This window comes from Zootoca vivipara, chromosome 1 (assembly GCF_965207765.1).
Source record: "Zootoca vivipara chromosome 1, rZooViv2.hap1.1, whole genome shotgun sequence".
Lineage (NCBI taxonomy): Eukaryota > Metazoa > Chordata > Lepidosauria > Squamata > Lacertidae > Zootoca > Zootoca vivipara.
Window position 1 is genome coordinate 90,743,235 of NC_142582.1, and position 16,325 is coordinate 90,759,559.

At 38.9% G+C, this 16,325-nt stretch overlaps 1 protein-coding gene across 3 annotated transcripts; it reads left to right on the plus strand.

Annotated features, from left to right (window-relative positions):
* The first annotated feature begins 1,120 nt into the window (after positions 1-1,120).
* On the plus strand, positions 1,121-16,023 carry DNAL1 (dynein axonemal light chain 1). Of its 3 annotated transcripts, XM_035112691.3 has the most exons (10): positions 1,121-1,313; positions 1,830-1,977; positions 2,522-2,608; positions 4,379-4,417; positions 7,686-7,795; positions 8,723-8,778; positions 10,131-10,186; positions 10,869-10,995; positions 11,800-11,946; positions 13,766-16,023. In XM_035112691.3, exons 3-10 carry the CDS (start codon positions 2,606-2,608, stop codon positions 13,816-13,818), a joined length of 591 nt encoding a protein of 196 aa, XP_034968582.3. In that variant the 5' UTR covers positions 1,121-1,313; positions 1,830-1,977; positions 2,522-2,605; the 3' UTR covers positions 13,819-16,023. The 3 variants fall into 3 exon arrangements, with proteins under 3 accessions (XP_034968582.3, XP_034968572.3, XP_034968592.3); XM_035112681.3 differs by lacking the exon at positions 1,830-1,977; XM_035112701.3 differs by lacking the exons at positions 1,121-1,313; positions 1,830-1,977 and adding an exon at positions 1,371-1,661.
* Positions 16,024-16,325: the final 302 nt, after the last annotated feature.

Genomic DNA, 16,325 nt, shown 5'->3' on the forward strand with positions numbered 1-16,325 from the left:
AATACAATCTTACATTTATATGGCACTATAAAGGTAAAGGTAAAGGGACCCCTGACCATTAGGTCCAGTCGTGACCGACTCTGGGGTTGCACGCTCATCTCACATTATTGGCCGAGGGAGCCGGCGTACAGCTTCCAGGTCATGTGGCCAGCATGACAAAGCCGCTTCTGGCAAACCAGAGCAGCACATGGAAACGCCATTTACCTTCCCGCTGTAGCGGTTCCTATTTATCTACTTGCATTTTGACGTGCTTTCGAACTGCTAGGTTGGCAGGAGCTGGGACCAAGCAACAGGAGCTCACCCCGTCACAGGGATTCGAACTGCCGACCTTCTGATCAGCAACCCCTAGGCTCAGTGGTTTAACCCACAGCGCCACCTGGGTCCCCATATGGTACTATAATATCTAGTAATATCTGCAGCGCTTTCCAAAATATTGTAAACAACTGGAGAATAAAGACAACTTTAACCAGTGCTTTTCTCTAGGCAAAAGGGTGCCAGTATTGCGTACCCTTGAGTAAACCCAGAGAGAAAAGTACTGGCTTTAACATAATCCATTCTGAATACTGTAAAGACGTTTCCATTGCTGGTCTGTTAAATTCATCTGAAGCGCAGCTCTCTTGAGGATTAATCAGGGTTGACTGGTTATGTTAACAATAACAGTTAATATGAACGGATGATGATGATGATCTAGCCAATATTAAATAATGGAAGCGATGGGGCCATGACACAAAAGGTGACGACCATTCAAGACAACACTGAAGATTAGTTGGAAACATCAAATATATATATATCGCCACTCTTTTGTGCAAGCGACCCATGGCTGTTGAAGGGTAGTTTTAAAAATACTGCAACGGGAGCCTCCTTTGCCTGCCTGTGGTCACTATCTGTTGTCGACTTTTTTGGCTGTCATGGAAAGGATCACACTACTTGAGGTACGCCCTCGGTTTTCAGAAAAGTTGAATTACAGTACTGTACTGTACTTTAAACCGACCCCTCCAAACCTAGCACCCAACCTCACTTATACAGACAGGCGTAGACACACAGCAAACAATACCGGAAACCAGGGGGCGTCTGATCTGTCTCGCAACGACCTTTCTACCTCCTCCCCGTTTCTATGGTCATGCTAAAGAGTTCCGGAATCGAAGCCGTTCTATTTTTCCAGGTGAGTCTCTATGATCCCAACTGTTGACTTCACTCTTCTTCCCAGAGGCGTCCGCCCCGGCCCTTTTCTCCCTGCAGGTGAGCATGCGCAAGGGCTTGGCGTGCCATAGCAACCGGAGCGGCAGACGGTAGCAACCAGAATCATAATAATGGTAAGTCGGCTCGAGGGCTGCAACCGGAGTAGGAAAGGAGGCCGGCGGGGCGCGGGCGGGGGGGGGGGAGGCGGCGACTGGACGCGCGGTAGTTGGGATGAGGCAAGGAAGGCGGAGGGAACCGCCATGGCTTTGCGCAGGGAAGACCCCGCGGGGGACGGGCTGGAGGACAACAGGAACAGGCTCTCTCCCCACCCCCCGTCTCGGTTTGCGGGAGGAGGAGAAGGGATGGTGGCTGTCGAGGCAGGGGAGAGGGAGGAGGAACATGCCCGGCCTGAGGGAACAGAGTTCTTGGCTCGGGTGCTGGAGAGAGGAGCCCTTTGGGGATGCCAGAAGGACCTGTGCGAGGTGTGGAACGGGTCTGTGGAGCAGGGGATGCTCGAGGATCTGCCTTGGAAAGTTCAGGGGAGGGAATGGTTCTTCCAGTATTCGTGCAAATTGAAACAGGGAGGCCCGGCGGGGAGGGGTGTCACGGAGAGATGGTTCTTTCCTTCAGTGTTTTCAACCCCCTTGCAGGGCGGTCTGCTCACGTTGTGTGTCAGGCAAACCAGTTCCAGCCCCTCATCTGCAGCGTGCAATAAGGTTTCATGAGCCAGCGCTCACTGGGTTCATCTGATGCATAAAGTGGTGGTCTCGACAGAAAGAAAGAAAAATACAATATATAGTGAGTATAGAAAGAAATACTGCAAGGGTCAAAAGTTTCTTTTTAATGAGTGCAAGGGATAACTGTTGCATCCATCACAGAGCATAGATTAAGGCGAGTTTTACTTAGGAGCAGATGAGAGACGATGCATTTGAATCGCTGTAATCACTCTAAAAAAATCTATATAAATGGTACTAGTTACAGGTAGGTAGCCGTGTTGGTCTGAGTCGAAGCAAAATAAGAAAATTCCTTCAGTAGCACCTTAAAGACCAACTAAGTTTATATTTTGGTATGAGCTTTCGTGTGCATGCACACTTCTTCAGATATCTGAAGAATCTGAATCAGGTATCTGAAGAAGTGTGCATGCACACGAAAGCTCATACCAAAATATAAACTTAGTTGGTCTTTAAGGTGCTACTGAAGGAATTTTCTTATATAAATGGTAGCTATTGTTAATAAAAGAACCATAAGCCAACACAGAACCTTTTTCATTTGCCTTTCATTTGGAGATTATTCCTATGGTGATTGAAGCTCATCCTAACACTTTGGGGGTTTTTTTTAATAGGAAGGCTGTTCATTTGAAGAGAGATCTACATAAATTGTTCTTCATAAAGGAGTTGTCTGAGTAGCGGAAGTCGCCTTCAGTAGAATGGTAAATAAATACTTTTGAGATTGGCACAAATTGAATCTGCATTAATTTTTTTAAAAATATTTTTTATTAAAGATTTCTTGAATTACAAAGGTGTGTGCAGTGTCACTCATATTTTAACGTATCATTTTTGCAAATCAGTTTCATTTATTAAGACACTAAGAAGAGGTAAAACGAGGTAGATAGGGGATGAATCTGCATTAATTAATGAGCTAGAAGTTGACATTCACATGGATTTTTAAAAGAATTTTCAGCGTGATAAATTCCATGACATCATGTATTTATTGTTTATACTTAAATTTTCTGCTTTGGGCTGTGGAGTTTTTCATTTTACTGTAAGTAGTTGTGGAAAAAAGGTAGATTAGGATCTACTGGAGTATCTCTGAGTAATTTGCAGCAAGGGTTTTTTTTGTTTCTAATTCCCAAGTATCACAACAATAGCAACAACCAAATGACTTATCCCATCTAAATGCTGAAATGAAGGAAAGTAACTAGGTGTGGAAAGACTGTGAACTCAGTTTAGTGTTGGTGCTGATAACAAATTCCTAGATTCAGAGGCACCCTTGATTCTTACTGTGTGTCTTTTGCACCTGGATCTGGTTGGTAGATTTTAGGATATGAGAAAGAAACAAATTAGATCTGTTAAGTCTGTGCTCTGCCTATCTCTGTAAAGCTGTAAAAGTATCCCTTTTGGTCGGGTACTCTTTCAGGCAACTAAGAAAGAGCCTGAATCTATCTTGGGTTTAAAAATAAAAGAAAAATACCTAAAACATCCAAAGCAAGGCAGAGCCTTTAAAAGCCCCATAAGCCCCTTTCATGCAGCACTGCCCTGTTTAGAGCTTAAATGTAAGAAAAACAGTGCTCATGTTTTATAGAGAAGACGTGACACACATAGCTGTGCTGATCCTGTCAGTTGGTAGCATTTGAATTTGCTGATTATGTGACAACTGGGACAGAAGGCTTTTTTAAAAATTACTGAACTAATATTTGGTGTTTTGTTGCTAATGAGACATTTCTTTGTTTGGTATAAAACCATCTAAGAATATATGTGACTGAATATTATAACACAATCCAGATAGCTTTATGTTAATGCTGGTACAGAAATAGTTGTACTTTTAAAGTCATTTTAAAACCAAAAATGTTTTTTTTAATCTTCAAATGGGGGGATTAAATATTTTAGAATCCAGTTTTCTACCCCACCCTTTTTATAATCTTGAGGTTCAGCTAATGCTGAACAAAATTTGCAGACTTTAATAGACTAGTGAAATGAATTAACTAATACTGTAATACTGATGTGAAATGTGTTTAAATGGGAAAGACCATTTCATTTGCTATGGTACAGGCTGTACAGTTGTACCGATACTTTCCTTCGTGTACCAAAGTTGTTGACAAATTTAAAGTAGTACTTTCCTTCCAGTTTATATCCAAGTTACCAAAGTTTAAACTATTACTTTCCATCCAACAATAAGCAAATGAACTGTCAGCTGCAATTACTGCTACTGTGTCCTTTAAACCTGGTTCTTCCCTTTTTGCTTTGATAAAATGAGGAATAGCCAATATTCCCAAATATGATGGAAATTTGTGTTGTCTTAACACGTTCCCTTACTTTGATTACATATTAAATCATTCATTGAATTTCCCTCATGCCTTGACAAGGATGTCTTTATAATATAATATGTCTATGTATTTAAATATAACTGATCAAAGCAAAACAAATTAACTGATTGACTGCCTAAATTAATTAAAATGTATTTCCATACCCTTTTTTGTTAGGCAAAAGCAACAACTATTAAGGAAGCTCTAGCCAGATGGGTAAGTAGATTTGTTGTGCTTATGTAGTTGTGTGGATTTCCTTTGTCAAGAATAAGTTTTTGTCATTTTTCTTGCAATGATGTAGAAATAGCTTTTTTCAAGGAATGCATGATTGGAATACCTCTGTACAAAAAGTTGTATATTTTTAGCTCACTGAAGTCCGCTACCCCCATTTGAGCTGCTATATATACTGCTACTACTAACTCTAGTTAATATTTATATAACTTCAGCAATGTGCAGACACCGATGTGTGCACAAACTTTACATAGTCAGTGCTTGAGAGCTTAGTATCTACATTAGATGGGCAAGATGCAGAAGCAGGATAGAAATCAAGATTTCATAGAATTGTACAGTTGGAAGGAACCCCAAGGGTCATCTAGTCCAACCTTCTGCAGTGCAGGAATCTCAACTAATGCATTCATGATAGATATCCAACCTCTGTTTCAGATACCTTTTAATTGAATAACTTTTAAAATAAATGCCCGAAGTAACTTATTTTATGGTTTGAAGTATTGTTTATTCTGTTACATTTTACTCCAAGAATACCTATTTATCCTAAATAGAACCCAGTAACCCATGTATGTACAAAATATTTTTAAAAAAATATAATCACATTGAGATTCCAAGATAAATTTTTGCAGGAAGTTCTTAGAAATATGAAATAATAAATACTGTACAACTTTGGGGGAATTTCTATCATACTGATTTTTTTAAATCACGTTAAAAAAATTTAAACTTTGTAGCTTAACTTTAAATTTTAAAGCAAGTTCATAATGTGCCATGAAGTTCTGATGAGATTTGTATTTTTAGTTTTGAAATACTGTATCTTAATTCTGGGCTGAACTTTTAAGGTTTTGTGCAGCCAAAATTGTCTATTTTTTGAAATTTCAAGCTCTCAAACTGAAAAACAGGATGAGATAAAAAAAATAAAATCTGCGATCAGGGATCTTCTTTAATACTATTTTTAGGAAACTGAAAGCAATATAAAATGGTACGGTAAAAGTCATTGGGTCACATGACATGGAAGGACCCAACAGAGGAAAAGCTAAGAGTGATAGGTAGGTTTGGGAAAGGTTTTGCTGAAGAAGGAGGAAATGAAAGCTGTTTGATTAATAGGGGCATGCATATCCAAGGATAAGACACAACATGATAAAAAGCATTGAAGGAGATCAAAGGCAGGATAGAATGAAAGTGCTTGATAGGCCTTGCCAGCTTTATTTTTAAAGGGTGGTCTCAGCCTACCTAGTTATTATTGGGATCTCAGTACCGTATTAAACTCTTCACTTTTGATAAGTTAGTAGAACATAGTAGAAATGTTTATAAAATTAAACCTCAGTTTATTTTTAATTTTAAAAACAGCATGCTCCAGAACACCTAAGGTTTATTGTCATACTGTACAGTTGTTTGATTTGTCCCTTTGCTGAATGATAGTCTGCAAGGAGCCACATGAGCTGGTGAAGAATAGTGGGGAAGAAGAGAAGGGAGACAAGGGAATGAGATGAGACTTAGTCAAGGGCAGAGAGGTAGAAAGTTTTAAAAGCAGGGATTACAAGCTTGTGGTTGGTGCGGGGTGTAAAGGCTGATGTAATTAGGGAAAATATGTTTGCTTCAGTCCCCTACTTAGGCATTTGATGGATCTTCTGCCAGCTGTCCTGCCTTTCTTATACAATTAGCCTTTCAGTCTAATTACCAGGAAGTCATTCCCTTCTTCAAGTAAACAAACAAGTGCAACCACACTTCATAAAGAAAATGTTCTAAATTTGCAGATTTAAATTAATTTTATCAATTATTTCTCTTATTTATTTTTTTCCTTTTTTAATTAACTACTAGAAGTTTTTTTCACATTTTGAAAGTATTTGCTTATTAGTACAATTTAGTACTAATTTATTCAGTACAGACAGAATAGTAACAATCAGTATTACAATGAGATTTGGAAGATGTTTGATATACATGCATTCACCATTATACAGGATGCCAGTTAACAATGTAAAGATCTAGTTTTTCCTAATATTAAATGGCTGGTGAGTAGAAAGGGCTGTCAGGAAATTGAATACATTGTTTGTTGTCTTCAAATTACTGTTGTAACGGAACATGACACAAATCAGACATGGGACACTGGGTTGTATGTACCACTTGCCTGACCTACCATGAGTATGATTATGTTCTTACATTAAATGAAGTGCATATTAAAATGTCTGAGTCAAAGACAAAATGATTAGAAAAATGTCTTTTCTGATTGGATAGGCAAAAAAATAGACTAGGTGGAATATAGGAGCTCCAGTATCGTTTTGAGAAGAAATCATTACAGTTTTATATTAAGAAAATGTTGCCCCTTGTGTTAAAACTTTTTGTGATACTGCTTTGTAAATTCACAATTTAGTCAGAGGAGTTCATACAATCACTGAATACAAGCCCAGGAAGCTTTTCATTCCTATCCTAATGTAATTTGTTCATGGCAATCTGGCTCTTTTAGGGTTCAACCAATGCCTAGATTGCTCTTAGAGTGTAGTACTTTAAACAGTAATGAATTGGTAGCGACAATACACACAGCCATATTTTGGACCAGTGATGTCCCCAACTCAGTGCAATCAGTTTGTCATAGATTGTGTAAAGAAACAGCATTCCAGACTGAGAAAAAATCGTTTTACCACATATTCAAGGTTGCGTGAACAGTTCTCAGTCAACGTTAACTACAGTCATACCTCGGTGTAAGTACACCTCGGTTTGAGTATTTTCAGTTTAAATACTCCACGGACCCATCTGGAACGGATTAATCCACTTTCCATTACTTTCAATGGGAAAGTTCGCTTCAGGTTAAGTACGGACTTCCGGAACCAATTACACTCATACCTCGGGTTAAGTACGCTTCAGGTTGAGTACTCTGCGGACCCGTCTGGAACAGATTAATCCACTTTCCATTACTTTCAATGGGAAAGTTCGCTTCAGGTTAAGTACGCTTCAGGTTAAGTACGGACTTACAGAACCGATTACACTCATACCTCGAGTTACGGTAAGTACGCTTCAGGTTGAGTACTCTGCGGACCCGTCTGGAACAGATTAATCCACTTTCCATTACTTTCAATGGGAAAGTTAGCTTCAGGTTAAGTACAGACTTCCGGAACCAATTGTGTTTGTAAACTGAGGTACCACTGTATAGCTTTAGTGCAAGTTATTATGCAGCTGAATAGGCCACAATAGACTAAAATGAACATTCATAATTATATACTGAATAGGATCTCTTCCTCTATGTGTTTCTCTTTTTAATTAGGAAGAAAAAAATGGTCAGAAGCCATCGGAGGCCAAAGAAGTGAAACTTTATGCCCAGATTCCCCCTATAGAGAAAATGGATGCATCTCTTTCCTCTCTAGTTAGCTGCGAGTACGTTCTGCATATTGGTGGGAGCCACTTTAAGTTATTTCTGCTTTCTTTGCTTCTGTTTTTTTATTTTAATTTAGTGTTCATTTTCTTTAAGGAATTTTCATATCTCTTGACCTGTTAATTGTTATGTTTGAATGTCACAGAAACTAAGATCCCCTCTCCTCTTCCCAGGTGCCTCCTCCTATGTGCCTGGGAAGAGGAGTTTGGAAATTTTACTTTTGCTTTTGGTTAACCACAGCTTGTGTCATTCTAACTATTGTGTTTCCCAAAAAATGTGGCATCTAAACTGTGATTAACATTAACAATTGTTAGTTTAAACAACATAGCTTCAGAAATCAGGATTTGATGTTGGCTTGTTTTAAATTAACCGTAATTCTTCTTTTTAACCCATATTATTTTAACAAATCATAACAAAACTACAATCTAAATATTGTAGTGCAGCACCAAATGTTATGCAGCATTTAACATCTTTAGCAACTCTCCCACATTCTTCTCTGAGATACTGACAACATTTGATGGTCACTTTAGTTGGACGACACTAGAAACTGTGGTTAACCAGAAGTTGAAGCCAAATTTGAATATCTGGAGGACCATGAGTTCTCCATTTGTAACATAGACAGTAAAAAAGCACATTTAAAAACATAGGGCAAGATTCAACTAGTGAGTCCCATCAGCGGAAGCCCTAATCGAGGACTTCTGCTTGCACAATGGTCAATGTTCCCTTTCTCTTCTCCCAGTGCCCCCAGAAATAGGCTTTGTAGGATTCAGGAGAACCCCTTGAACAGAGAATGTGGAGGGGGGGTGTTCTTCCTTCTGGGGAACCAAAATGTAGTATTCTGAGCAATTGTTACTTGTAAATAAAAAACTACTTTGGTAATTTTAGTGTTGTTCTTCACGTACAATTTCTGGATTTGTCCCCCATTTTAGAAAGCTGTCCTTATCTACAAACTGCATTGAAAAAATTGCCAACTTGAATGCGTTAAGTAAGTAATACGTGAATGATCATGTGTTTTTTCAAGCTGCTTCATTATATGTACCTCCACTCATTTCACACTTTGAGTCTGTTCAGACTCTCCTCCTGCTGCAAATTTTTATGGGCACTGGAACTGGGAGCAGGACTCAGCTTTGAGTTCACCACCTAACTTCCTAGAAGGTAACAGTATATCCTGTGTGTATTATATATTGTAGGATCAGGGACGTCATATTTTTTTTCAAAGTAGCATTTGAGCAGACACTAAGTTTACATTTACTGACTGATTTTAAACAATTGATACCATCTTTAAAAAAGAGGCATTTGGCATTAATTTTTCTCATTGACTAGAGCAGAATACAAATAATTTGAAAATCAAGACTTCACTTGAAAATTGATATAAGCAGTGGAGTTTTAGGAAGCATTGAATAATTATGTTTGACTGCTGATTTGATAATGAAATTCTGCATGCCATGATTTGGGTTGTGAGTGACTTCTAACCCCCTTAACACGCATACATGTGTATGCACATGCACAACAGAGAAGGGAACCACTTCCTTGGTATAGGTCCCACTGAGGAATGTGTGTGGATATCTCAAACACATGGACAGGTTATACTTGTAAGCTTCTAGATTCATGTTATACTTGTAAGCTGCTACTTTTTTATTCCATGAGCAAAATTATTCAACTCTGTTGCATCCATTTGTATCTGATCACCAAGCACAGATTAAGACAGTAATATTGTCAGGAGCATTGAGGAAGGGAGACTCTATTAAACAATTGTTTCCAATATATTCAGACACCTCATTCATTACGCTTTTTGCTGGGAAAGATGTCCGCCTACTATGGTTGCTTAGGAAAACATCTCGCATAGTGATTCTAAACACATAGGTGAGATGCTGGATGTCTATAAGCTCCATCCATATGAATAACTGATTATTGTTTTCTTATGTTACTGTGCAGAAGTAGGGGAGGGGTGCGGTGAAACTCAGCTCCCTGAATTACCAGACCTTATAGATGACTGACTCCTTATATGGTTAGAGCAGGATTAAGGAACTTGTGTCACTGCAAATTTTGTTTAACTCCAGTTCTCATCAGCCCCATCTAGCATGGGCAGTGATTAGGGATGATGAGAATTATAATCCAAAATACCTCTGGATGGCCAGTTCTGGGTTAGAGCAACCATGCAGTATAGTTTCAATCTGTGTCCATTCAGTGACTGTTTCCATTCTTTGACTACACACTTTTCCCTTTGACACAGATGGATCAATAAAAAATAGCTTCTTGGCACTGGCTTGTATGAAGTTTCCACATTACTCAAATAACTAGTGCTGTAGAAAAATACCTGCTTTGTTTCCATTGCAGAAAACTTGCGGATATTGTCACTGGGAAGAAACAACATAAAGAATCTGAATGGACTGGTAAGTAACCCTCTTAAGACGGCTGCTGCTTATACTACTGCAGAGTAGTTAGCCATATGTTACTGTGCAAGGATATGATGCTAACACTGTTCAAAAATATAGTAGATGCAGGAACATCATCAATACTTGTAGCAACTGTGCAAATTCCCCACCAATAATGAAAACTCCCCTAGTAACTGTGCAGATAAAGCACCTTTGACACAGCCTTCTGCCAACACTCCACCCATTCCATTTCCCAGATCATGACCAGTTTTCAGTGAGAGGAACCACAGTTGGATGATCTAGCCCAGTGGTTACATATCGCAGTAGGAATTTGGAGATGTAAATTCAATTATCCTCTTGATGGATGTTGCCTGTTCTCTGCAAGATTTACTCTCATACTTAATGAGCTGGCTAAGAAACTAGTCATCTAATATGCAGGTATCTGCAAACAGTTCTGTGTCTTCTTTTGTGTCCAGATATCTGGAATACAATTCTCTGTCTTGATGTCAAGGCTGAAGATCTTGGTTTCTCTCTGAATTATGATGTTGTCCCCTCGTTGGCTTGTGTCAACTTGCAGCCTGCTAGTGGGGAAGCAGGGGAAAACTTTTATTTCTTTGATGTGCTCTTTAGGGGTCCAGACAACATACATGATAATAGGAAAATGCAGAACATTCTTTTCTGAAGGAATATCATCTTTCAGGAGGCAGTTGGGGATACTTTAGAGGAGCTGTGGATCTCATACAACCTGATTGAGAAATTGAAAGGGCTCCATGTGATGAAGAAGCTGAAGATTCTCTACATGTCAAATAATCTGGTAAAAGACTGGGGTAAGCCAGAGTTGTTTCTCAATAAATATATTGATAATTTATAATGAGTTAATAGCAGGTAACTTAGGTTGGTAAACGAGTTGATATAGCCTGCTCTTCAACAATTCTATTCCCAAGGTAGTCCCTTGTGCAGTCCTCAAAGGCAGCCCTGTCTACCACACATAGCAATAATCTAATCTGGTTACCATACCATAACTGTAGCCAGGCTATCTCCATCCCTGAGGGACGACAACTGGTAAACCAACCGCAGCTAGTGAAAGGTGCCCTGAACCACAAATGCCACTTGGGTATCCAATGACAATGCTGAATCTAGTCTGAAAAATAAAATTCTTTATTATGGAGTTCAACCCGTCCAGAACTAGTTGAATACCAACTTTCTGAACATCCAAACCACTCACCAACAGTTTCTATCAGCTTTAGCAGTAAGAGCTCTAAAGTGAAAGGTTTGAAATCAATTGATTAAGCTGGGTCCAATCATTTAAGTGGGTCTATTCTGAGTATAGTTTAGATATCACTCTAAGTCTTTATTGCATAACAGAAATTTTAACACTTGCATGAGCAAAAAATTCCTCAAAACTCCAGAAAACGGTAACTTCTCCATTGTGTCGAATGTGGTGGTATCTTTCTTTTGAGTCTTTAGTGTGTTTATGTGTGTTCCACGCACATCTTATGATGTTAAGATGTTGCCCATTGAATATGTTTCACTCAGCATCTGCAGTCTTCTGGTCTTGAGAGGAGTCTTCATACAACTCTGAGGTTTTTGTGTACTTCATAACACAGCTCTGTTTCCTTCTGTGGTTGCAGCAGAGTTTCAGAGGCTGGCAGAGTTGCCATTACTGGAGGATCTGGTGTTTGTAGGTAATCCACTGGAAGAGAAACTCTCCGCTGATTCACAGAGTGCCTGGGTTGAGGAAGCAACGAAACGAGTGCCCAAACTCAAGAAACTTGATGGTGAGAGCTGGGTAGGAGCAGGGTGGCATTTAGCAGATGAGAAAAGCAAAGTAGAAGAAGACTCTTTAGTTGCATCAGCCACTAGCCATAGCAATACTGTAAAATAAAATAAAATGAACTGAAGATAGAGGTAAAACCTTAACTATACAGACTACATTCTGGAGGTTTACATCAATAATCAAATAATAGATCTTATTCTAATTGCCCCTGCTAAAAAAAAAATGCAGTTTTTGCTGTCACTTGATTATCTTGATCTGCTAGAAGAAAAGACACAGTAGCAATGGTTGAGCAACCTGGTATGGATAGTAATAGAGGGGTAATAACCTCACTCCTCAAGTCTTTATAAAGAGTACAAGCTAGAAGCACATGAGCTACTGATTGAATACTGCCAACTCCACAGGGACATAACCATTTTTCCAGCGGAATTTTTTTGAAATCAACCCTCAAGTACAGCTGAAGGCAGTATATTTAATCTTGCATAAGTGAAAGTGCACCTGTATTTTGGAATGGTTAAGTCTGGCAAAAAAGGGTGCCAATGTGTCAAAATGACTAGATGGGAAATAATCATACCATGGACAAAATTTCCTTATCATGGCCAAATTATTCTGTCGCTCAATATCATATAAAGGTAGAGGTAAAGGGACCCCTGACCATTAGGTCCAGTCGTGACCGACTCTGGGGTCGTATTATTGGCCAAGGGGGCCGGCGTACAGCTTCCAGGTCATGTGGCCAGCATGACATATCTGCTTCTGGCGAACCAGAGCAGCACACGGAAACTCTACTTGCACTTTGACGTGCTTTCGAACTGCTAGGTTAGCAGGAGCTGGGACCACGCAACAGGAGTTCACCCCGTCACAGGGATTCGAACCGCCGACCTTCTGATCGGCAAGCGCTAGGCTCTGTGGTTTAACCCACAGTGCCACCCACGATATCATATAGGCACTGTCTAATTAAATTTTCTAAAGCTCAGCATTAATAACATGACAATCTTGCGATACTAAGGGTAGTAGACTGGTGGGGTTTAAATTTAGCCAAAGCCAATAATTAAATGTCCTACACCAAGCCTGTAATTCAGCAGAGGGGAGATTAGCATCAAAGCGCAGTGAAGCATTTGGAACACAGAATGGAACAGAAAAAAATTGCCTTAGGAGCTTAGATTGAACAGCTCCTGTAGATCCAAGGTGAGCGCCTGTTCAAATCTGAGCCCCATATAATAACTGTGCTAAGGGTTTAGCCGTAAACACTTCAAGTGCTGATGGTATGTGATTGCTACCTTTTGTATGGAAAAAGTGTGTCAGAATTTTGGTGCTTTGAGAAGCTTTTTCCTTTGTATATTTCTGATGTGCTCCCCAGGACCCTGTTGACTGAAAAATAAGGCCAATGTATTTGAAGACTTTTAACTTGTTCAATCAACTGATTATCCATATACCATCTATGGGCCTATAGTTTCTTGAAAACACCATGACTTTAGTTTTCTTGTAATTCACAGCCAGCTGTTCTCTTGCAGTATCCTGAGAATGCTCTCATCAATCTTTTTAGGCCAACTTTTATTTGAGATAGAAGTATCGCATCATCTGTGTATAATAATACAGAGATGGGTTTTGTAGCCAATTTAGGGGCATGATATTCTGGGGATGTTAACCTCTGGACAATATCATTTATATAGAAACTAGCTGGCCCTGCACGCGTTGCTGTGCGTTAGTCTGTCAAATGGAGGGTAATAGACCCCCTTCAGATCCCCCTGAGCCTCAGAGTCCCCCTGTTTTACAGGATTAAAACATGTTAAACATGTTTAATGGTTCTTCACTCTTATTTTTAGGTATTCCAGTTATTAAGCAAGTAGAAGAGGAAGAAGGGGAAAACCCAGCGTGACTTTTTTCTTGTTTCCTATTAAATTATTGCTGCAGCTCCAGCTCTATACAGTATGTGAAACTTTTGTATAAATATGTCTTTGAAGAAAATCTTGGGCAACATTTTTAATTGGCTTATCTCTGTGTTCTCCTTTCTCACCCAAAGACTTATTTACCAAAACTGGGGATGCCAATTATGTGAAGCATTTGTCTTTTTTTCGATTTATTTTTACTATGAGAGTTTACTGTTTTGTTTAATTTAAATGTAATTCTTGCAAGTACATATTAATTGGGGGGGGGGACCACAATTCAGTCTTCCTAGTAATGGGCACATTAGTTTAATGTGTTTGTTCAGCAGAGTTTTTAATCATTTTAAAATTGGGGTGGGGGGAGAAGCAGCATTTTTTATTAGACTATTTATACCATCTGCTTTTTTAAAAAGGAAGCACCTGAAACTTTGTATGCTCTACATGTTCGTCACAGTGTCTCATCTTTTTCTTCCTATCTGCTATGCTAATTATAGTCATATGGACACTAGTGACAGTGTTGGTTTTGCCTCTTACAAAATGAAACTCATGGTATAGATTTTTAAAAAAACACACATTTGTTGCTGCTAGGAGCCCAGTACTTAACAGCTGTGTTGGTACCTTAATTGTCAATGTTTCTGGAAGCCACATACTGTTTTTATATACCATATTAATTGGAAGAGTGAAGGCAATATATGTGGTTGTAGATGAACTACTAATTTCCTGACCATCAGTTTGATTTGATTCATGGGTTGAATTTTGCATTCTTTGTTTTAAGACTTGGGCTGCTGGTGTGTTACTGAATGGCAGAATCATTCATCAGTCTGGAATGTTGGTAATGCAAGGAGGGGCAGCAGCTGTTTAAAGAGGCCCAAACCTTGCAGCTTATTTGAAAATAAGCTTCAGTTTCAGGGTTCAATCAATGGTGAATGACAGCTGAAGAAATTGTAGGAAGGAAAGAAGGGAAAGGTAATGAAGGCTGTATGTAGTCGACGTGCTCAGATGCGCTGTATTTTTACATAAAACAAGAAAGCCCTAAACTCCTTTCTTCCCTCACCAATAGATATTTTGTTTATACCATTGGACTTCTAAAGTCAGTCCTAAAAGATTTAAAGGAGAGCAACTGGGTGTTGCGGTTTGCTGTAGGCAGTACAGCAGTTAACCTGAATGCAGAGATTAACCTGTATTGGCATGTTGCAGTCAGTTCTTCCTTTTCTCCAGTTCTTCTTACTAAATGATTTTGACTCTGACAATCAATTTCATTGTTAACATGTGATATAGGAGCATAAAATGTGGTCCATATACCACCATCATTTTCCACATACTCTAATCCCCAGCCCAATAATATCTATAATTTAGTCTTTAGATATGCAAAATAAAAAAAAATACTCTAGTCTAGTCTTAACCATTAAACAAACTAGATGAACAAAGAAGTTAAGGGAGAAAGGATTTTAAAAATAATAATTTAATAAACTAAATATATATGCTAAGCTGTCATATCAGTATACAATAAATAACACTGGTGAACCTGATAAGATTTATGATGCATGTATATAAAAAAATATATCAAATGCCCAAATGTGGTTCAACCTCAAAGGGTGTTCTTTGAAATTAACCAATGATTGCAAGCAAACCGTACATGCAGGTTATTGTAAAAAGAAGTAAACAAGTAAAAGGTCTGGTAATATTTGTAGTCCATAAATCACCAGCTGATGTTAAGGAGAAACCACATTTATACATTCATAAGTAGAGATCCATTCAGTCTGTGTATAGAAAGAGTTGATGAAAAGAGATACGGTCCCATGTTAGATTTGTATGAATGGTAAATTCCAGACATTACTATGGGCTGCAAAGTTGGCCTAGAACTAACTTGTTTGTTGTATTAGCTAGAACAGTTATATATTTTAACAGCCACTTTAGCCTTTGGATCATAACAAACTTTAGAACATGGTAGATGTATAGCACCTGGTTAATTATATGGTACTACCAACTGTCCCAAATCTGTCTGGTTTTTAGGCATTAACCAATTATTATACCATCCTCTGATTTATTAGACAGGATGTCTGATTTAACCATCCTTTTAAGTGAGAGAATGCTCCTTCAGTTTTAGGCTTGTAAAAGTAATCCCATTTAGATTCTTAATGTAGAACAGAGGTGGCTAACACTCCGTTTTTTGGGGGGGGGGGCTGATCCACCCCAAACCATAATTTGTCTCCTCCCCACCCCCTCCAATGTTGATGGCAAATGCGTGTCAATGGAACCTAGTGCCCTGGTGAGGATTAAAATAGTTTCCTCCCTTATCATCAGATTGATAATTTGATGGGTGGAGAGGGGACAATAACGCCTCCTCCTCAGTTGATCTGCATGGGGGCTGTGTGTGTAGACTGTGTATTATTTGTGTGTATGACAAAGGTTTGGCCACACCTCCTCCTGACCTGTGGCTCCTGAAGTGTTGGCGAATAGTGAGTGCAGCTCTCAGTTAAAATAATAATACTAGAATAGT

Excerpts from the sequence above, each read along its gene's own strand:
- DNAL1 (XM_035112691.3), top strand. Across the intron at positions 7,796-8,722 it reads TCCTCTCTAGTTAGCTGCGA|AAAGCTGTCCTTATCTACAA; the intron begins GTACGTTCTGCA and ends CCCCCATTTTAG. Across the intron at positions 10,996-11,799 it reads TAATCTGGTAAAAGACTGGG|CAGAGTTTCAGAGGCTGGCA; the intron begins GTAAGCCAGAGT and ends CTGTGGTTGCAG.